The sequence below is a fragment of the Micromys minutus genome (genome assembly GCF_963924665.1).
Source record: "Micromys minutus genome assembly, chromosome: 1".
NCBI classification, from domain to species: Eukaryota; Metazoa; Chordata; class Mammalia; order Rodentia; family Muridae; genus Micromys; species Micromys minutus.
Window position 1 is genome coordinate 223,160,853 of NC_137969.1, and position 23,543 is coordinate 223,184,395.

Genomic DNA, 23,543 nt, shown 5'->3' on the forward strand with positions numbered 1-23,543 from the left:
TTGCTGTATATTGCTTTTATTATGTTTAAGTATGGACCTTGGATTCTTTTCTTTCCAGGACTTTTAGCATGAAGGGGTGTTGGATTTTGTCAAGAAAGCGTCTAGTGAGATGACCATGTGATTTTGGGCTTTGAGTTTGTTTATATGGTGGATTACGTTGATGGATTTCCTTATATTAAACCATCCCTGCATCCCAGGGATGAAGCCTACTTGGTCATGATGAATGATCATTTTGATGTGTTCTTGGATTCGGTTGGCAAGGATTATGTTGAGTATGTTTGCGTCAATGTTCATAAGTGAGATTGGTCTGAAGTTCTCTCTCCTTGTAGGGTTTTCTGTGGTTTAGGAATGAGAGTTATTGTGGCCTCAAAAAATAAGTTAGGTAGTATTCCATCTGATTCTATCTTTTGAAATAGTTTGGAGACTATTGGTGTTATATCCCCAATAAATGTCTGATAAAATTCTGCACTGAACCCGTCTGGACCTGGGCTTTTTTTGGTTGGGAGGCTTTTGATGACTTCTTCTATTTCTTTAGGTTTTATAGGGTTATTTAGATGATTTACTTGGTCCTGGTTTAACTTTAGGATCTTGTATCTGTCTAGGAATTCGTCCATTTCCTCCAGATTTTCCAATTTTTTGGAGTATAAGTTTTTGTAGTTGGATCTGATGATTTCTTGAATTTCCTCAGTTTCAGTTGTTATGTCTCCACTTTCCTTTTTGATTTTGTTAATTTGTATACTCTCTCTTTGCCCTCTAGTTAGTCTGGCTAGGGGTTTATCAATCTTGTGGATTTTCTCAAAGAACCAACTCTTGGTTTTTTTGATTTTTTTCAATGGTTCTTTTTGTTTCTATTTGGTGTATTTCTGCCCTAATTTTGATTATTTCTTGCCGTCTACTCTTCTTGGGTATATCTGCTTCCTTTTGTTCTAGGGCTTTTAGCTGTGCTGTCAGGTTGCTGATGTAAGCTCTCTCCAGTTTCTTTTTGGAAGCACTTAGGGCTATGAGTTTTCCTCTTAGTACTGCCTTCATTGTATCCCATAGGTTTGGGTATGTTGTGTTTTCGTTTTCGTTAAATTCCAGAAAATCCTTAATTTCTTTCTTTATTTCTTCTTTGACCCTGCTATCGTTTAACAGAGCGTTGTTTAGTTTCCATGTGTATGTGGGCTTTTTGTTGTCTTTGTTGTTGTGAAAGACCAGCCTTAGACCATGGTGATCTGAGAGGATACATGGGAGTATTTCACTCTTCTTATATTGATGGAGGCTCGTTCTGTGTTCAATTATGTGGTAAATTTTCGAGAAGTTGCCATGGGGTGCTGAGAAGAAGGTGTATTCTTTTACTTTAGGATGATATGTTCTGTATATATCTATTAATTCTAGTTGGTTCAAAGTCTCTGCTAGCTTTGCAGTGTCCTTGTTCAGTTTCTGTTTCCATGATCTGTCCATTGGTGAGAGTGGGGTATTAAAGTCTCCCACTAATATTGTGTGGGGTGAAATGTATTTTTTGAGCTTTAGTAGGGTTTCTTTTATGAATGTGGGTGCTTTTTTATTTTCAGCATATATGTTAAGGATTGAGAGTTCCTCCTGTCAGATTTCTCCAGTAATGAGTAAAAAGTGTCCTTCCTTATCTTTTTTGATAACTTTTGTATGGAAATTTACTTTATTCGATATTAGAAGAGCCACTCCAGCTTGCTTCATGGGGCTGTTTGCTTGGAAGTTTTTTTTCCCCACCCTTTTACTCTGAGATAGTGTCTGTCTTTGTCTCTGAGATGAGTTTCCTGTATGCAGCAAAATGCTGGATTTTGTTTATGTATCCAGTCTGATAGCCTATGTCTCTTTATTGGGGAGTTGAGACCATTTATGTTAATAGATATCAAGGAATAGTTGTTTCTGTTTCCTGCTATTATTGCTTTTGTGGGTTGAGTTGTGTCTGTGTATTTTTATTCTTTTGGTTTTCTTGTTTAGGAGTTTTCTTGTTTTTACTAGGCTGTATTTTCCCTCATTGTATTGGGTATTCCACCTATAATTCGTTGTAGTGCTGGGTTTGTGGTCAGATATTGTCTAAGTTTTGATTTGTCTTGAAATATCTTCATCTCTCCATCTATGGTGATTGATAGTTTTGTTGGGTATATTAACTTCTGCACTCTTAGGGTGTGCATGATGTCTGTCCAGGCTCTTCTGACTTTAATAGTCTGTTGAGAAATCGGGTGTGATTCTGATTGGCCTGCCTTTATATTTTATCTGACCTTTTTCCCTTACTGCTTTTAGTATTCTTTCTTTGCTTTGGACACTTGCTGTTTTTACTATTATGTGTCGGGAGGTATTTCTTTTCTGGTCCAACCTATTTGGAGTTCTGAAGGCTTCTTTTATGCTCGTGGTCATCTCATTCTTGAGGGTAGGGACGTTTTCTTCTACAATTTTGTTGAAGATATTTACTGTGCCGCTTAGTTGATACTCTTTTCCCTCTTCTATTCCTATTATACTTAGGTTCGGTCTTCTCATTGTATCCTGGATTTCCTGGACATTTTGGGTTTGGAGCTTTTTGTTTTTTGCATCTTCTCTGGCTGTTTTGTCTATGTTTATAATTTTGTCTTCTGCCCCTGAGATTCTCTCCTCCATTTCTTGTAATCTATTGGAAATGCTTGCTTGTGTGACTCCTGATTTCTTTTATAGGTGTTATACCTCTTGGGTTATCTGTTTTAGTGTTTTCTTTATTGTGTCAATTTCCGTTTTAAATTCCCTCTTCCATTCCTATGTCTCTTTGGTTGTGTTTTTCACTAGTTCTTTGAGTCTTTGAGTGTTTTTTTTGTTTCCTCTTTAAAAGCTTCTGAATCTTTTTGCTTTTCCTCCTGTTCTTGTTTAAGTATCTTTATCAGCATTTTGAGGTATGATTTAAGGTCTTTGTCTTCTTTTTCTGGAGTGTTTGGCATTCAGATGTTATCTGTTACGGGAGAGCTGGGTTCTGGTGTTGCCAGGTTGTCTTGTTTTCTTTGGGATATACTCTTTCCCTTTCCTCTGGCCATTTTGCTGTCAGTGATAACTTCTTCCATTTCCCTTGTATCTGGTCTGTGTCCCTTGATCTCCACTGGTCCAGGTGGCAGATGGGCTGGGCTCTTTTCTGCTTCCTGAAGTCTCCGCTGGGTGGAAACAGAAGTTCCAAAGTTCTATTCCTGGTTGCTGGATCAGGCAGGGCAAGGCGGGGGGTGCACTTTGCGTGTGCACTCCGCAGTGATCTCTCTGCTCCCTGGCTGCCTAGATCTCCTACTCACCAGTTTCTCAGCCTTTACGAGCTGCCGGTCCGGGTCCCCCATTGTCTTCTTATATCATAAAATTTTAAATGATGTTACTTATTGTACTTTGGGCTCAAATTACTCAGAACTGTTTGATCTTAAATGCTACTTTGCATTTAATATATAAAGAACTACGAGTGTAGAATTTGTTTTTAAGTAGAATAGAACATCTGTTGGATTTCTTCCTATAACAATAAAAAATGAAGATAAAATATGCATATTACTATTCTACAACAGAATTTACTTTAGAACAGATTTCAAGCCTCAGTTGCAAATAGCATGAGGCTCAATCTTTCTCTCTTTTTTCCTGTTCATATTGAATTACATTAAATATTTCAGCTAAATCAGTATGTGTCAGACTATATAAAACCAGACAAAACAGTCCAATTTTATGCTTCATCTAAGAGACATATTTTAAACATAAAGACTAAGGGATCACTGAAGAAAATGTATCATTCAAACACATAAATGAAAGTTTTTGAAGTTATGCTAATTGTCAACAAAGCAGCCTTTAAATTAAGACTAGATATAAAAATTGGATTTTTGTAATAATAGTCAATGTTTCAAGAATTTATCACAATCAAATAAATATCACAAAGTAATTATGTTTTAAATAAACAAAAGTTAACAAAACAAATTTCTATTCATATTTGTGATGTATGATACATCTGTTAGCTGATAAGATACCCAGATGACCCATAAAAAGGATGGGAGACCAGAAAGTTGATAGCAAAACAATGTGAAAGTTAACTGATAGTGAAAGAATCTTTTCATTTAAATGAAGATTGTTCTTTAAATTTTATATGGAATGTTCACCGAGAGAGCTCAGAAATGCCTATACACTTAACTGATGATGGACAAAGATTCTAAAGACATGCATTAGAGAAAGTGTGCTTTCTGTGCATCTTGCTGGGGAAACTGGAGAGCCATCTGCTGAAAACTGAAACTTGACTACTAGCTTTCACTTCTACAAAAGTCTAGCAAGCTGGATTAAAAGTGTACATTGAAGACTTGAAATGCTGAAATTTCTGGTACAAAACAGGGAAATACTTTAAGATATTTGTACAGGTGAATGATTTCCTGTGTAGGTCCCCCAAAGTACAAGAAACAAAACCAAAAATTGGTAGAAGGAATAATATCAGGTCAAAACAAACAAAGAAAAACCTCTTCTTCCTAAGCATACAATTCTGGAGTAAAATACAACCTACAGAATATTAAGAAAAAATTCACCAACTCCAGAGACACCCAACACATTCAAAGTTAAACTAGAAACCAATTTTTATGGGTTAATAATACATGTTTTGAGATAATGGCACAATTGATGTTCTGGCTGGCTAGTTTAAATACCAAACTAGAGTCATTTGGGAAGAGGGAACCTAAACTGAAAAAAAAGATGTCCCTACCAGATTGGTTTGTGGGCATGTCTATGGTCTATTTTTGTGATTTATGACTTATATACAGGGGCAAGCTCACTGTGGGTAGTTCTTTACCTGGAATGGTGATCCTGATTGTTATAAGAAAGCAGGCTGAGCAAGCCTTGGAGAGCAAGCCAGTCCAAAAGTAACTTTTATTCATCTGATGTAATTGTCATCTTGGAGGCTTGCTGCTCAATAAGTTCACCCTTTCTATTTCTTTCTGAACTCTAGCTTGCTGGTTCAACTCAGCTGTTCTGGCTTTCACTCCTCTCCACGCTGACTGAGTCAGTCTGGCTTCTCACTGAATTGCTCTACTTGGCCTCAAACTAACCCTGGCAATTTGTTCTAATCCCCCAGCTTCTTATTCTCTGGCTCTATCTACCTCTGCTGACCTCAGTGAATTAGTTGAACTCACTGCTCTCTTAGATGCCTCTCTTTCCTGTGAGCTTTCTCTTGTGCAGCAGGCATATTGTATCTCATTCTGTCAAATATTTCTGATTCATCACTTTGTCTCCCCTCAATTAGATGTCACTTTTAAAGATGGCTGCTTCCATCTACAGAGTGACTTTACCTTTATTTGGGATTAAGGGTATACTAAAGGTGTGTCTGTACTCCAGCCAGAAGGATAAAAGGCATGTCATTTCAGCTGGATCTCACAGACCTAGAACGTCTGTGAATGTAATCCTTTGCCAGAGTAGCCATGTTGCTGGATTAAAATTTCCCTACAAGCTACTAAGTAGGTTCATGGTCTCTGCATTAGTTCTTGCGCTGATTTCTCGGTGATGTACTGTACTGTGGAAACAAAAACAAACCTTTCTCTCCAAGTTAGTTTTTGTCATGGTGCTTTGTCACAGCATTAGAAAACCCAAGACAGTTGGTACAGTACTTTCCACACCTGAATGTGAGTCTGCATTTGTATCACCAGCACCCATTTAAAAAACAAGGCATGGTTTCTCGTGCATGTGCCTGTCATTTCTGCTCCTTGGAGGCAGAGAAAAATGCTTGCCTACTAGTCTAGCACATCTGCACTTGGGGGCAGAGGCAGATGAATCTCTTGAGTTCCTGATTCCAGGGCAGCCAGAGCTACACAGAGAAACCCTGTATCAAAAAACATAAAACAAACCAAAACAGAAAATACGTAAGGCTGAGAGTATTAGAAGACTACATAGATATTGACCTCTGGCCTCTAAGTGCAAAATAGCAAAGACCAGCTCCATATATATGCACACATACGCACATACACACAAGCAAATGCATGTATACCACATAGATACACATACACGAAATTTAAAATGTGTATAAATGTCTATATAAATCATCCAATTTGTTGTCTCATAGTAATGATTTTTAATTATTTAGAAGATAATTAGAATAATAAAATGTACTTTAACATTACAATGACACCTCCTTGTGGTAATCTATTTAACAATTAATAAATAGGGCTGGTGAAGTAGCTCAGTGCATAAAGGTACTTACCACTATGCCTGTGGCCTGATTTTGATTTCCAGAACCTACATAGTGGAAGAAGATAATTCATTCTGGCAAATTACTCTCTAATCAGGTTGTATGTAACATGTGCCTTCCCTGCCATACCCATACAAAACAAAGTGGACAAATAATATGAGTAGACATTTCTCAAAATGAGAAATAGAAGTATCAACAAATTTATGAAAAATGCTTGGTAGCTTGAATTACATGGAAATAGAAATGAAATATCATCTTATCACATTGGGTATATAAAAATAATATAACTGGTCATAATGGCACATTCTTAATTTAAAAATTCTCTAAGATGTTATTGATTTGATTTTTTTATTGTAAATTTATTCATTTCTTTTGTGATTTGTAAGTACCCCTTGGTTATTTTCTCTAGTCCCCATAACATTCTTACTAGTCATTTTAGATCTCTCTCACTTTTTTTGTGTGTGTGGTCTTGCTAGTCCTTCTAAGTCTACTTAGTCTTTTTTTTGGGGGGGGGGACAGTTTCTCTCATCCCCCCACCCCCGCTTCTATGAGGATGCTCCCCCTCCCACTCACCCACTTCTACCTCAACACCTGGCATTCCCCTGCATTGGGGAAAGGACCCTTCACTGGACCAAGGGCTTTTCATTCTGTTGATGCCAGACAATGCCATCCATGCTACATATGCAACTGGAGCCATGGGTTCCTCCATTTATTCCCCAGGAGCTCAGGCCAGTCTGGTTAGTTGATACTGCTGTTCTTCCTATGGGGTTGCAAACTCATTCAGCTCCTTCAGTCCTTTCTGTAACTCCTCCTTTGGGATACCTGTGCTAAGATGGTTAGCTGCAAGCATCTTAATTTGTATCTCTAAGGCTCTGACAGAGCTTCTTTTTGAAGTTGTTAATTCTTCCTGAAAGTATTGTTTCCTCTTCTCTAGTGTTTCTCTCTCACTGTTTGATTCCTGTATGACTTTTGCTCTGTTATTTTCATCTCTTCTTTGTTCTTTTTCATTTAGACATCTGTTAGCTGTTTTTTTTTTTTTAAGTTCAATAATGTTAGTTTTGTTACTTTGAGTTAGATATGAAATCTACCAACTACTTAATTTCACATATTATTTCTAAAATTATATAATGTTCTTTGGTAGATTTTAATTCTTTATTAACCTTTCCATTTTAGACTACTGGTGAGAATTTTTCTTTGCCTCATGTTAAATAGTTGTATTTTTATTTGTTTTACTTTTTAGACTTGTGTTTTAAAAGAAAATTATATCTTATATATTTTTGTGTTTTTTCCTCTTTATTGTTGTTAATAGATTATGTTCCATCTCATACTTATAAGTTATATATCAGTATTATTCTTGGGGTGGTACAGTAAACATGGACATAAAAGTGCTTTAAAAAAATTCTAAATCAGAGGAGAACCCAAGTGTCTTCCAAAACTCAATTGTTTGAACTGTGATAGCTTTTAGTTTGTCCACCTGACCTGTACTTTTCAAAAGCTGTGATGGTTTTCCTTTTCCTAAATTAGCTCTTTTGATTTTTCTCTACATAGATGGCAAAAATTCTTAGAAATCAAAAAAAAAAAAAAAAAAAAATCAGCACATTGAAATTACCAGAGAAGCTATTTTTGATCTACTGGTTTATTTTATTCTTTTATTTTCATTGATCTCTGCTATTTCGAACAAATGTGGTAGCAGGGATAGCAGGGTTGATTGTCTCTTTTATTTTAGGTGTTGTGGGATCAGAGACTTGGCACTGTCTATCAGTAAATTAATCGTCTAGAAGTAAAAACAGAATTTCCACATTTTAGTCCCTTAATATGTTATATTTATATAAGGTCACTGTGTTTTAATTAGCTACTTGTCACTGCAATGTTGGCTTTATTGAAATGTTGATTATTAAGATTTTTTTTGTTAACAAGTAAAAAAAATTCTTCAAGTTAACATGTAAAAATTAATGATAATGTTTAGGAAAGAAATATAAAGTAAAATTTTTATTTAAAATTACATTTGATCAAGTCTGACTATAATGAAACATACACAAAGATTAATTTTTCTTTCCCCCTTTCTTGTTTAGTGAGTGATAGCTGCTTCAGAAATCTTGCAGAAGACCGCAGTGGGATAAATCTAAAAGATCTTGTCCAAGATCCTTCTTTGTAAGTATTTGGATTTCATCACCAAGTATAATTTAAAACATTGTTTTTGTGTTTACTTAAAAATAATTTTCACAGCTATTTTTAACTTTTCCTGATAATTTTTTACATTTAGTGAAGACTAATGTAATACACACACACACACACACACACACACACACACACATATATATGAAAAACCTTAGAAAAGATGGTGTCATCCTGAATAATTGACCTTTAAAACACCCCTAACTGGTAACAGCAATGTGGTAGTAGATACTGGTCAAAGGAGTTACTTACCAAATGATTTTTTTTGGGAGGGGGGAGGGAAGATGAGAGTAAATTTGCTTACATCAATTTTAAGTTTCTTTGAATATCTAATTCATGATAACTTTTTAATCTTAAAATTAGAAAAGACATTTTTGTAGTAATTGTATATATATAAATGTATTAGACCACATTTAATGTTCCGTATTAGAAAACTGCATAGGCTAGAAAGTTTGGAGTTTTGTAGCTTTTTTTTATATTTTTCTTTGTTGAGATGTTGTCTCAGCACAGACTGACTTGCAAGTCATTTTGTAGCGTGATCCTGACTCCACGTCATGATCTTCCTGCCTCTGCCACCTAAGTGACATAGATCACAACCAACTATGTTCCTTCCTGTTGTTTAAATTGTTATTTGTTTGTTGTTTGCTTCTCAGATCAATTCCATTACTTATAAGCATATATTTTAGTATAATGTTATTCTCTTAATTACATTAGGGTTTTGGAATTTTTTGTTTATTGAACAATATTCAAAAGAGCAGAACCCAAAGAGACTATTTTATACTATAGATTTAAAGTGATAGTATATTGTAATTATATATATATGTGTGTGTGTTCACAATTTAATATCAGTTTCACTATATCATATTACAGGACTGCAGTGACCTAGATGAAATATTATTTAAACATGGTCAAGAAGGCATGCCATGGTAGAAAAGAAATATAAAAACAACCCAAACTTGGCAGGATTATTTTGTCTTGTTTCTAACTTAGATTAATGTTAATTATCTAATGTTAATTAATTCTAACAAAGATTGACTCCTAAGATGGAGATCATGTGATATTTAATGGTCTTTTTTCTGGGCGATTTTTGTCTATTTCCATTTTGTAGATTTTTCTTTAAATTGAACAACTTTATTTTAAAAAACAAAGATAAATGTACAGATTTTAAGCATTTTTGCATACAAGTGTACGAATACATTTTTGTCAGTACTTAGTTTTTTTAAAGGTTTGATAATGTGCATTAATATCTTACTCATTACAATGAGCATAAAGTACATGTAAAACAGGATGTAACCTGGAATTAGTCAAAGTTTTCTTGGTGTGTAAGGATTAAGTATAATGTTTTTTTTTCTTTTCTTTTGTTTTTCTTCTCTTCTTGAACTTCATATAGTCTGTGAGTTGTTTCTGGGGTGTTCAGAACTTTCTGGGGTTAGTATCCCATTATCAGTGACTGCATATTATGTCTGTTCTTTTTGGTATTCTCTAGATGCATCCATTTTCTTGAGAATTTTGTAAAGTCATTGTTTCTGATAGCTGAGTAGTACTCCACTGTGTAAGTGTACCAAAATTTTTGTGTCCATTCATCTACTAAAGGACATCTGGGTTCTTTCCAGCTTCTGGCTATTATAAATAGAGCTGCTATGAACATTGTGGTGCATGTGTCTTTGTTGTATGTTGGAGCTTCTATGGGATATATGCCCAGAAGTGGAATAACTGGGTTTTCAGGTAGTATTATGTCCAATTTTCTGAGAAACCGCCAGACTGAATTCCAAAGTGGTTGTACCAGTTTACAACTCCACAAATAGTGGAGAAGTGTTCCTCTTTCTCCACATCCTCACCAGCATCTGCTGTCATCTGAGTTTTGTATCTTGGCCAATCTGACTGGTGTGAGGTGGAATCTCAGGGTTGATTTGATTTGCATTTCCCTGATAGCTAATGATGTGAAGCACTTCCTTAGATGCTTCTCATCCATTCGATATTTCTCAATTGAGAACTTATTGTTTAGCTCTGTACCCCATTTTTTAATAGGGTTGTTTGGTTCTCTGGTGTCTAGCTTCTTGAGTTCTTTGTATTCCTTGGATATTAGGCCTCTATCTGATGTGGAGTTGGTAAAGTTCTTTTCCCAATCTCTTGGCTGCAGTTTTGTTTTCTTGACAGTGTCCTTAACCTTATAGAAACTTTGCAATCGAATTAAGTCCCATTTATAGAAATGTAACCTTAGAGCACGAGCCATTGGTGTTTTGTTCAGGAAAATTTCTCTTGTGCCTATGTGTTCTAAGGTTTTCCCTACTTTCTCATCTAATACTTTCAGTGTACCTGGTTTAATGTGGAGATCTTTGATCCACTTGCACTTGAGCTTTGTACAAGGAGATAGGAAAGGGTCTATTTTCATTCTTATGCATGCTGATTGCCAGTTAAACCAACACCATTTGTTGAATAGGTTGTCCTTTCTCCATTGAATGTTTACTGCTCCTTTGTCAAAAATCAAGTGACTATATATGTGAGGGCTCATTTCTGGATCTTCTAATCGATTCCATTGATCCACGTGCCTATCTCTGTAGCAGTACCATGCAGTGTTTAGCACAATTGCCTTGTAATATAGGTTGAGGTCACGGATAGTGATTCCCACAGATGTTTTCTTGTTGTTGAGGATGGATTTTGCTATTCTAGGTCTTTTGTTATTCCAGATGAAATTGCATATTGCTCTTTCCAACACTATGAAACACTGGGTTGGTACTTTGATGAGTATTGCATTGCATCTGTAGATTGCTTTTGTAGGATGGCCATTTTTACAATGTTAATCCTTCCAGTCCAAGAACATGGGAGATCTTTCCATTTTCTGAGATCTTCCTTGATTTCCTTCTTTAGAGGTTTAAAGTTCTTGTCATACAGGTCTTTCACTTGATTAGTTAGAGTCATACGGAGGTATCTCATATTTTTTGTGACCATTGTGAAGGGTATCTTTTCCATAATTTCTTTCTCCACATGTTTGTCCTTTGAGTAGAGGAAGGCTACTGATTTTTATTAGATAATTTTATATCCAGCCACTTTGCTGAACTTGTTTATCAGCTGTAGGAGTTCTCTGGTGGAGTTTCTGGAGTCACTTACATACACTATCATGTCATCTGCAAATAGTGATGTTTTTACTTCTTCCTTTCCAATTTGTATCCCTTTGATTTCTTTTGTTATCTAATTGCTCTGGCCAGGACTTCCAGTACTATGTTGACTAGGTAGGGGGAGAGTGGGCAGCCTTGTCAAGTCCCTGATTTTAGTGGGATTGCTTCAAGTTTTTCACTGTTAAGTTTGATGTTGCCTGTTGGTTTGCTGTATATTGCTTTTATTTTTAGATATGGGCCTTGGTTTCCTGTTCTTTCCAAGACTTTTAACATGAAGGTGTGGTGCATTTCCCTGATTACTGTGGATGTTGAACATTTCTTTAGGTGCTTCTCTGCTATTTGTCATTCCTCCTTGAGAATTTTTTGTTTAGCTCTGTAACCCATTTTTAAATAGGATTGTTTGATTCTCTGGAGTCTAACTTCTTGAGTTCTTTGTATATATTGGATATTAGACCTCTATCAGATGTGAGATTGGTAATGACTTTTCCCAGTCTGTTGGCTACCGTTTTGTTTTCCTGACAGTATCCTTAGCCTTTTAGAAACTTTGCAGTCTCATGAGGTCCCATTTATCAATTCTTGATCTTAGAACATAGGCCATTGTTGTTCTGTTCAGGAATTTTTTTCTTGTGCCTATGTGTTCTAAGCTTTCCCCCTTTTTCTTTTCTAATAGTTTTACTGTACCTGGTTTTATATGGAGATCTTTGATCCACTTGCACTTGAGCTTTGTACAAGGAGATAAGAAAGGATTGTTTTGCCGCCTTCTGCATGCTGACTGCCAGTTGAACCAACACCATTTGTTGAAGAAGATGTCCTTTTTTTATTGAATGTTTTTAGCTCCTTTTTCAAAGATCACTTGACCATATGTGTGAGGGTTCATTTCTGGATCTTCTATTTTGTTCGATTCATATACATGACTTTCTCTGTACAAATATCATACGGTTTTTACCACAATTGCTTTGTAATATAGCTTGCGGTCAGGGATGGTGATTCCTGAAGATGTTTTCCTGTTGTTTAGAGTAGATTTAACTACCTGGGTTTCTTGTTATTCCAGATGAATTTGCACATTGCTCTTTCCAACTCTATGAAGAATTGACTTGGAATTTTCATGGGGATTGCATTGAATCTGAAGATTGCTTTTGCTAAGATGGCCAATTTTACAATATTTATCCTTCCAATTCACAAACATGGGAGATCTTTTCATCTTCTGAGATCATCTTCAATGTCTTTCTTCAAAGATTTGAAATTCTTGTCACACAGATTTTTCACTTGCTTAGTTAGAGTCACACAAAGGTATTTCATATTGTTTGTGACTATTGTGATGGGCATCTTTTCTCTAAATTTTTTCTCAGCAGTTTTATCCTTTGAATAGAGGAAGGCTATTGATTGGTTTGAGTTAATTTTATATCCAGCCACTTTGCTGAACTTGTTTATCAGCTGTAAAAGTTCTCTGGTGGAATTTTTGGGGTCACTTACTTATACTATTATGTCATCTGCAAATAGTGATATTTGTACTCTTCCTTTCCAATTTGTATCCCTTTGATTTCCTTTTGCTGTCTAATTGCTTTGGCCAGGACTTCTAGTACTATGTTGAATAGGTAGGGGGAGAGTGGGTAGCCTTATCTAGTCCCAGATTTTAGTGAGATTGTATCAATATTTTCACTCTTTACTTTGGTGTTGGCTACAGGTTTGCTGTATATTGTTTTTACTATGAAGCAGTGTTAAATTTTGTCAAATGCTTTCTCTGCATCTAGTGAGATGATCATGTGTTTTTTTTCCCTTTGATTTTGTTTGTATGATGGATTATATTTATGGATTTCTGTACATTAAACCATCCTTGCATCCTAGGGATGAAGCCTACTTAATCCTGTTGAATGATTGTTTTGATATGTTCTTGGGTTCCGTTTGCAATAATTTTATTGAGTATTTTTGTATCAATGTTCATGAGGGATCTTGGTCTGAAGTTCTTTTTCCTTGAAGGGTCTTCATGTTGTTTAAGTATGAGAGTAATTGTGGCTATCAGCCCCAGGCGGTTTAGGTAAGAGACTAATCCACTGGGCTACCAGCAGCATCTGTTGTACTTTGGGAGGGTTCTTACCAAATGCTCTGGGTGCAGGGGTTCTCTTGGTATGCCTGCGGATATAGTATCTTCTAGGGAACTGACTAGCTAGTTAGTAGTCTGTCCCAGCAGAGAGGACTAGGCGGAAGGGGCAGTTGTATTCTTTATAGACCTTAATATTCTTTATTTTTAAAATAGTCTTAAGTGTATGCTGTGCTTGAGACAAATAAGTTATCACATTGTGTTATAATCTTTTATAAAGCTTTAGAAATTCATTCATTTATTACCTATGCATTTTGCCTGCACATATATCTGTGTAGCACATATCTGAAGTATCTGTGGAGGAAACAACACACATATATGTATATATTTTTTCATTTTATATAATATGAATGATTCATAATGTTAAGTTTATGTTGAAGAATAATTAAACAAAATACTTGTGCCTAAATACATATTTTTTAAATATGAAAAATGGTATTTTCTCATATATTTACAAGTTTTACCAATTTTGATGGTATGTTTGTTCTTTTGGTATTTCTAGAACACTGCCGTATCCTCCTGTGTATACTTGTCATCTCACTGTAGCCTCACTGATTAAGTGTTGTTTTGATCGCCTGGATCATGACATTAAATATGAAGGAAAATAGGATTGCTGTCTGGGAAGCAATCATTTCTAAATATATACTGTGATCATCTGCTACTATTAAGACAAGTTGCTATGGTGAAGAGAATTTCTTAAAAATGTCAGTCAGTAGAGGGTAAACTGTGGATTCTGAAATAGTTATTCCCCATAAAGCTGGACGTTCTCACACTGCTTTTTCATAAAGGTTAAAATGCAATTAAATTTTTAATGAATTATTTAGGCAATTTCAATTTTAAATTAACTTTAAGAGTTTTTATTATGTAAAATGAAGGGTTTTTGGTTTTTATTTTATTTTATTACATAATTTGTATTTACATTTGAAATGTTACCCCTTTCCCTCATCCTGATGCAGTCACTCCTCGCCCTCCATTTATTTTCATGAAGGAACATTAATCCCCCTCTCCACCCCATTGACTTGGCACTCCCCTATATTGGAAAAATGTGCCTTCCCTGGACCAAAGGCCTCTTCTCACTATGATGCCAGACACTGTTCATGAGGAAAATTAGTCTGAATTCTCTTTCCCTGTAGGGTCTTTGTGTGGTTTAGGAATGAGAGTTATTGCGTTCTTAGATTTGGTTTGCAAGAATTTTATTGAGTATTTTTACATCAGTGTTCATAAGGGAAATTGGTCTGAATTCTCTTTCCCTGTAGGGTCTTTGTGTGGTTTAGGAATGAGAGTTATTGTGGCTTAGAAGAATGAGTTAGGTAGTGTTCCATCTGACTCTATTTTGTGGAATAGTTTGGAGAGATTGGTATAAGGTTGTCAATAAAACCCTTCTGGTCCTGGGTGTTTCTTGCTTGGGAGGCTTTTGATGACTGCTTCTATTTCTTTAGGGGTTATGAGATTGTTTAGATGATTTATTTGAGTCTGATTTAACTTTGGTATCTGGTATCTGTCTAGAAATTTGTCCATTTCTTCTAGATTTTCCAAATTTGTTGAGGATGCTTTTCCAACTGAAAAAGATGTTTATGAGCAAAAACAGATAAAAATGTTTGTACGCATTGATATAAATAATTTTATAAGTTAAAATGATTTAATTGTGTAACACAGTGATTAAACCATTTTTATCTTTAGCTAGAAGACCTTAAAATAGTCATTTAGATTTTTCCGCTATATTAAGAGAGAACCAATATAGAAAGATAACTATTGTTCAGCAGGGTGACTGTACTTTAATACTAATGCACTATGTGTTTTGAAAACTACAGGAGGGATTTTGAAAATTTTTACTATACAGAAGTCACAAATGTCCGCATCTGTACATGCATCCACAAACACACAGTGGTGGTTTAAATGGCCCCATTAGGGTCATGAATTTAAACACTTAATCTCCAGTTGGTAGAACTGTTTGAAGAGTTTTGGAGCCTTGTCAGAAGAAGTGTGCTACTTTGGAAGGGCTTTCAGAATGTACTCCACTTCTAATTTGCTCTTTTGACTTCCTGCGTGATGAAATATAGTAAGCCAGATCTCTGCTCTGGCCACCCACTGGCAGCATGTTTCTCGTGTCATTATGGGCCCCATCATGCCTGGAACTATAAGCCAAAATAAAATCTTCTATAAATTGCTCTTGGTCATTCTTCAAAATTTTTAAAAGCTTTTTATATTTGGGTTGATTTTCTTGAGTGTTTGTTTACATTGTACAAGTATGTGCTGTGTGTATGTGGTGCTGGTGGGGGTCAGAAGTGGTGTTGCTTCCTTTGTTGCTGGAGTGGTTGGCTGTGAGCTATTTTGTGGGATCTGGGGCTCAAACTTGAATTAGTAAACAAGTGTTCCTAACACTGACATATTTCTAATTCTATTTTTTTTTATCATAATGGAAAATAGCATAGATACAAGCAAAGTTGATTATTAGTACATTACACAGTGCTTCTTTAATGTGCATAACTTTTAAATTTTTTCTTTAAAAGCTACATAGAATAAATGTGTTTTGAAGCACATTTAAAATTATATATACATATATATATATATTTCATTAATTTTTCAGGTTCAGAATTAAACTTGATCATTTTATTTTAGAAAGGAATATTTATACAATCATGAAAACTTAAGATAGCAGGTTAGCTCTAGGGAATGAAATTTTGCAGCTAGTTTTATTTCTTTCACTTTATTCTTTTCTGTTTTTCTCTTTTAGTTTTACAACCAGGCTTTTTTCATGAGTCAAGGAAAATAAGTCCTTCCATACTCCTAATCCCTTCCTCCCTTTTTGCTCAATGGTATTTGTTAAATACAAAAATCTAATGGAAAAATAACTCTTTTATTTATATTGCTATATGAGTATACCTCAATCAGTTTTTAGTGACTGGGTCATGTTAGTCAATATGCAAATAAATGTCTTCTCAAAAAGTTAGCTTTAAGGAGAAAAGATTCATTTGGCTCAAATGACATGAGACTTCAGCTCATGAACACTTGACTCAGTTTTTTGGGCCTGTGGTGATAGAAAACAGTATGGCAGTTTGCTCTCCTGCTTTCTGTATTGACAAGATGCGATCAGCCAGCTTTCTTGCTTTGCCATGGCTGCCTTCTCATTATGAGCTCCACATAGGCAAAGAAATGGACTTTATCTTACGGTAGCTAGGAAATGAGTGGGTGGATTCCTGGACCAGATGATCTTTTCAAAGGTATGCCTTCTGTGCTGTACTATCGCTATAATTTGACCCATCTCTTAATTGCACATTTATCTGAGGACACTTCAGTGAGTTCATTTATTAAATGTGAATGTTGTGTGGATTATTTGTTTCAGATAGTAAAATGCATGGTACTTGCATACTTAATAAATTCATGTGTAACATGAATATTTTCCCAGTTTTTTGAGCTGTTATTGTGGAATTGCAAGCATATCAAATAGTTAAATATATTGGTAATTGATGATTAAAAAAATTACAATCTAGAGTTCTAAGTATATCAACATTATACAGTATAAAAGAAAATTTTTTCAGTTTTTGAGAAAAACATGAATAAATAAGAATTAATATAATTATTGAAGCTTAAGCTTATTGCTAATATACTTCTGAAAATTGGTGTTAAGTGAGTGCATTCAGCATTATATTATTCAAGCAGTCTAAATTAAAGAATAGTAAATGTTTTCAACCCATATTCTCAATGTGATCCATGAATTAAATGAAATGGAGTATAAATTGTGTGAAGATCAGTACCCAAACTAATTTTAGCAGTCATACAAGAAACTGTTCTTATGACCCACATTTCTCTTAAAGTGTATCCAGTTTACCACAGCCATAAAATACTACCATGAACAGTACACCATAATTTATGAGCAAAATCACTAACAAAATCTGAGCTCTAGTTAATCCAGTTTGGACAATGGATTGCATTATATGATTAAACCATATCTTTGTTAAGGTAGGTTTTCTACAGTTAACTGATATAAGACAAAAAACATAAAACCAACCATAAAAAAACAAAAAGAAAATCTAAATAAATAAATAAATAAATAAATAAATAAATAAATAAAACTACAACCCAAGTAATGTAAGAAAATCAGTGTGGAATAGGGAACAAGAATAGTTGCTGTGTCCAATATAATTCTATACTTTTAGAATTTGTATGTAACCCAGGAGGTATATCCATTTGCTTATGTGGTTGTGAGTAGGAATCAAAATTAAAAAGTAATTCTTCTTTTAAATAAAATGTCAATTTTCAAACAGCTAGTTAGTTGTTAGGACATAAAATATAACTTTCTTAGTAGAACTGTCTATAACATCTTTTAATTTACGGGTACTGTGAAATACATTGAAATTGTAAAGTTGGGAAGTTTTTCATAGAATGTTAAATTTTTTTCAAAGATACTTTTAATCATTTTATGATATTTTCTGAAAATATGTTATTGAATAGCAATCTCAAAGGAGTTTTATTTATACGAAGAAAATAACTACCTAAACTTGTTGAGTTTTAATGGAGACATAAATTAAATAAACCAAAGCAGGCCTGGGAATATACTTCAGTTGGTATAGGATGTAAGATGCCCTAGGATCGATGCCTATAACATCATAAACTGTGCATAATGGACTGTAATCCTGAGTACACACAGAAGGATCTGAAGTTCAAGATCATTTGTCTCAAAAACAATACCCCCAAACTTATGTACATGTATGCATGCATGAATGCACCACACACACACACACACACACACACACATACACATTTAGATACAGTATACTAATAGGAGTTAACATAATATCTTTTTGTGCAAAACAACAGTTGTTTCTCCATAAGATTTGGTGTGAATTTGTATAGAATAGAGTTAGAAGCAAGTTATAAACCAAAGAAGTTAGTTATCTTAATTTTTCCTTGCTATGATGAAATACCCTGACCAAAGGAATTTAAAGAAGTAAAGTAGGTAGATTCATTGGTTTTATTTTAGCTCATAGTTCAAGGTACAGTCCTTCATGGTGGAGCAAGAAAAAAGTAATGGATACGAGCTAGTGCTGTTTCTTCCATTTACTATAACCCAGTGAATGGCCCCAGTCACAGTAAAGGTAGATCTTCCCACATTGATTAACATGTGAACATATTCAAGATAGGCCCTCAGTTATGTCTCTCCTAGTCATAACTCTCACAGAAGGTGCCTGTGGATTGGCTATTACTTGCCTAAAGTAGAATTAGAACTCTGGCTGCACAGATCACTTCCAGCTGACTACCAGTATTCTCAGAAACAATTAACATAGTGAAATTTTCCTAAAACATAAGGGTGATTATTGTAAGACAGTAACAAATCCTGAATCATGAGTGGTGATAGGAAAACAATTGTGAGATTATAAAAATTCATTCTTTAACATTATCTCAAAAGAGTAACCCAAAAATTCAAATTAGAGAGTAAAAGACTGTTAGTTCAAATATATCTTTTTCTGTTTCAGATTAGTGTGTTAAACTAAAACAGACTTCTGTTCCCAAAATAGCTGCATAAGAACAGTCTGTTGTCACAGAAGACTTGCCCCCCCCCCCCAAACTAAGTCTACTATAAAGGATATAGTCTTCATTTAAAATGTTAAGCTACAAATATTTATCCTTATGAGCCATCTGTTCAGTTAAGTAACCATAAGAATTTTAGACTGAATTTTGAAAAAAGAAAATACTTGAAAATCTTAGCATTGCTTATTTTTTATTTTTTTAAAACAGCATGTGTCTTCACTTGAGCAGAAATAGAATGATACTGATTATCATTTTGGAAGGATTACATTAAGTCATTTAAAAACAAGAGTTTTAAACCATCTTACACAAAATATTCTGAGAAAATTGATTTCATTCAAATACCTAACTCCTACTCTATGTGAAATGAAAGAAAAGAGTTTTATTGGTAAAATTATATATATATATATATATATATATATATATATATATATATATATGTGTGTGTGTGTGTGTGTGTGTGTGTGTGTGTGTGTGTGTGTGTGTGTGTATGTGTATATATATATTAGACTTTACGAGCCCTATTAGTGGAATGTATTTATTATTTAAAGTCATTTCTCTAATCACTGTAGGTGTGATGGCATATCAGCTGTGGGGGAGGAAGACATAGGATCACAGGGATCACAAGTCAGTTATTAGGTCCCTCAAAGTCTTCTAGAGTTCTTTTTAATTTTGTTTTGTTGATTTATTTTGTTAGTTTTCTTTTTTTGTTTGTTTAGTTTCTTTTTCCTCTTTCAACTTTATTTTTAAAAAAGAGGGGGAGGTGTACAGATTTTTAAAGGTATTTTGGTATAAAACTATATAAATATATTTTAGTCAGTACTTAGGTTTTAGAAGTTTGATAGTATGTATTGAAATCTACTAGTTACTATAAGCATAAAATTCATGTAGAACAGAACCTGACATGGAAACAGTTAGAGTTTTCTTGGTGTGTATAGATTAAAAATAATGATTTTTGAATACCAACAATTGCCACAAGGCTATATTCTTAACTATTGGATTATTAATGATTTACAGTCCAGGAGTACCACACTCTGAGAGGGTGCTATACACTTACTTTTTTTTTCCTCAAAAGGACTGAGGCTTTCACTTTTTGGACTTTGTTTTTCTTGAGCTTCATATGGCCAGTGAGTTGTTTCTGGGGTATTTAGAATGTTCTGAGGCGAGTATCCAATTATCAGTAACTGCATATTATCCTTGTTCTTTTATGATTGGGTTACCTCACTCAGGATGATATTCTCTAGATGCATCCATTTTCATAGGAATTTTATGAAGTCATTGTTTCTAATATCTGAGTAGTACTCCATCGTGTAACTATACCACAATTTTGTATCCATTAATCTGCTAAAGGACATCTGGGTTCTTTCCAGCTTCTAGATATTATAAATTGGGCTACATTGTAGTGCATGTGTCCTAATTGTATGTTGGAGTTTCTCTGGGATATATGCCTGGAAGTGGAATAACTGGATCTTCAGGTAGGACTAAGTCCAGTTTTCTGAGGAACTGCCAGAATGATTTCCAGAGTGGTTGTACCAGCTTACAACCCCACCAACAGTGAAGGAATGTTATTATTTCTCCACATCCTCACCAGCATCTGCTGTCACCTGAGTTTTTGATCTTAGCCATTCTCACTACATTGAGGTAGAATCTCAGGGTTGTTTTGATTTGCATTTCCCTGATGGCTAATGATGTCGAGCACTTCCTTAGATGCTTCTCAGCCATTAGATATTCATCAATTGAGAATTTTTTTTTCAGTTCTGTACCCCATTTTTTAATAGGATTGTTTGATTCTCTGGTGTCTAACTTGAGTTCTTTATATACCTTGGATATTAGGCCTCTATCAGATGTGGAGTTGGTAAAGATCTTTTCCCAATCTGTTGGCTGCAATTTTGTTTTTTTGACAGTGTCCTTAGCCTTACAGAAACTTTACAATCTCATTAAGTCCTATTTATCGATATTTGGCCTTAGAGCATGAGCCATTGGTGTTTTGTTCAGGAAATTTTCTCCCATGCCTATGTGTTCTAAGGTTTTCTCTATTTTCTCTTCTAATAATTTCAGTGTATCTGGTTTTATGTGGATATCTTTGATCCACTTGCACTTGAGCTTTGTACAAGGAGATAGGAAAGGGTCTATTTTCATTCTTATGCATGCTGAGTGCCAGTTGGACCAACATCATTTGTTGAAGAGGCTGCCCTTTTTCCATTGAATGTTTACAGATCCCTTGTGAAAAATCAAGTGACCATATATGTGAGGGCTCATTTCTGGATCTTCTATTCTATTCCATTGATCCACTTGCCCGTCTCTGTACTAGTACCATACAGTTTTCAGCACAATTACCTTGTAATATAGATTGAGGTCAGAGATTGTGATTCCCACAGATATTTTCTTGTTGAGGATGGATTTTGCTATTCTAGGTCTTTTATTATTCCAGATGAAATAGCAGGTTGCTCTTTCCAACTCTATGACGAATTGGGTTGGTGCTTTTATGGGGATTGCATTAAATCTGTAGATTGCTTTCCGTAAGATGGCCATTTTTACAATGTTATTCCTCCAATCCATGAGCCTGGGAGATCTTTCCATTTTCATGAGATCTTCCTTGATTTTCTTCTTTAGAGATTTGAAGTTCTTGTCATACAGGTCCTTCACTTGTTTAGTTAGAGTCACATGAAGGTATTTCATAGTTTTTATGACTATTGTGAAGGGTATCTTTTCCCTAATTTCTTTCTCCACATGTTTGTCTTTTGAGTAGAAGAAGGCTACTGGTTTGTTTGAATTAATTTTATATACAGCCACTTTGCAGAACTTGTTTATCAGCTGTAGAAGTTCTCTGGTGGAATTTTTGGGGTCACTTACGTACACTATCATGTAACTGCAAACAGTGATGTTTTTACTTTCCAATTTGTATCCCTTTGATTTCTTTTGCTGTCTAATTGCTCCAGCCAGGACTCCAATACTATGTTGAATAGGTAGGGGGAGAGCCGGCAGCCTTGTCAAGTCTCTGATTTTAGTGGGATTGCTTCAAGTTTCTCACTGTTAAGTTTGATGTTGGCTATTGGTTTGCTGTATATTGCTTTTATTATGTTTAGGTATGGGCCTGGATTCCTGTTCTGTCCAAGACTTTTAACATGAAGGGGTGTTGAATTTTGTCAAATGCTTTCTCAGCATCTAGTGAGATGACCATCTGGCTTTTTATCTTTGAGTTACTTTATATGGTGGATTACATTGATGGATTTTCGTATATTAAACCATCCCTGCATTCCAGGGATGAAGCCTACTTGATCATGGCAAATGATCTTTTTGATGTGTTCTTGGATTCGGTTTGCAAGGATTTTGTTGAGTATTTTTGAATCAATGTGCATAAGTGAGATTGGTCTGCAGTTCTCTTTCTTTGTAGGGTCTTTGGACACAGAACATTTCTTAAAAAGGCTATTTAGTCCACGGGTTTTGAGATTTTTCACAGTTTTTTGGTTCCTGTTGTATATTTAGGATTAGACATTTTAGCCTAAATGTTAAATATATATTTATATATAAATATATATCAAATATATAATCTGTAAGTATATTAGTTAAATATATAAAAACAATAAGCCTAAGAAGATATATATGTATATAAGTTATATATGATGTAGAAACATATATGAGTCATACAGACATATATTTTCTTTGTTTTCTTTTTTTTTTCATAAACCGTCTTTAATTGGTAAAAAGGCACATAAAAACAATAAAAACCACAATGGGGTTGCCTAGAAAAAGAATAGTACACAAAACATCTAAAGGAGAAGCACAGTGTTTCTAATACACAGAATTTAACCAAACTCTTTCCACATGGTAAATAAGGCAGTGAAAAATTTGCAGGCAATAGTTCCCTGGTTGTCCAAGACTTTAGAAAAACATTTTAGAGAGTTTAACAGAAAGAAAAGAATGTTGTAGAAAATATCAATCAATATACATTTTTCTTTCTTTCTTTTTTTTTTACAGTGAGCAAAAAGTATATGTAATACAGGGTGTAACCCGGAATTTGTCAATGTGTTCTTGGTGTGTAATGATTGAGCATGACTTTTGTTTTATTTTGCTTTGTTTTTTTCTTGGACTTCACACTTTGTGTGAGTTGTTTCTGGGGCAGTGTGAACCTCTGGGGTTAGTATCTCACTATCAGTGACTGCATATTATGTCTGTTCTTTTGTGACTGGGTTATCTCACTCAGGATGATAGTCTGTAGATGCTGCCATTTTCTTTCTTTTTTTTTTTTAAACGACTTTATTTTACAAAACAAAGATAAATGTACAGATTTTAAACATTTATTGCTTAAAATTATACATTTTTGTCAGTACTGTTTTTTCAGATACTAAAATAATTTTTACATAAAACTATGTGAATATATTTTTTAGTCAGTACTTCATTTTTTCATGGGCTTGACAGTATGCATTGAAAACCTAATAGTTACAATGAGCGTGAAGTACAT

The 23,543-nt window shown here is 34.6% G+C and overlaps 1 protein-coding gene across 8 annotated transcripts in view; it reads left to right on the forward strand.

Moving 5' to 3' along the window:
* Nucleotides 1-23,543, forward strand: part of GPHN (gephyrin) — a 448,543-nt gene that overhangs the window by 76,765 nt on the left and 348,235 nt on the right. For all 8 annotated transcript variants that reach the window (XM_080942493.1, XM_080942494.1, XM_080942495.1 and 5 more), the window contains exon 2: nucleotides 8,239-8,317. In XM_080942493.1, coding sequence (XP_080798619.1) covers nucleotides 8,239-8,317 — 79 coding nt within the window. The remainder of the gene's footprint in view (nucleotides 1-8,238; nucleotides 8,318-23,543) is intronic.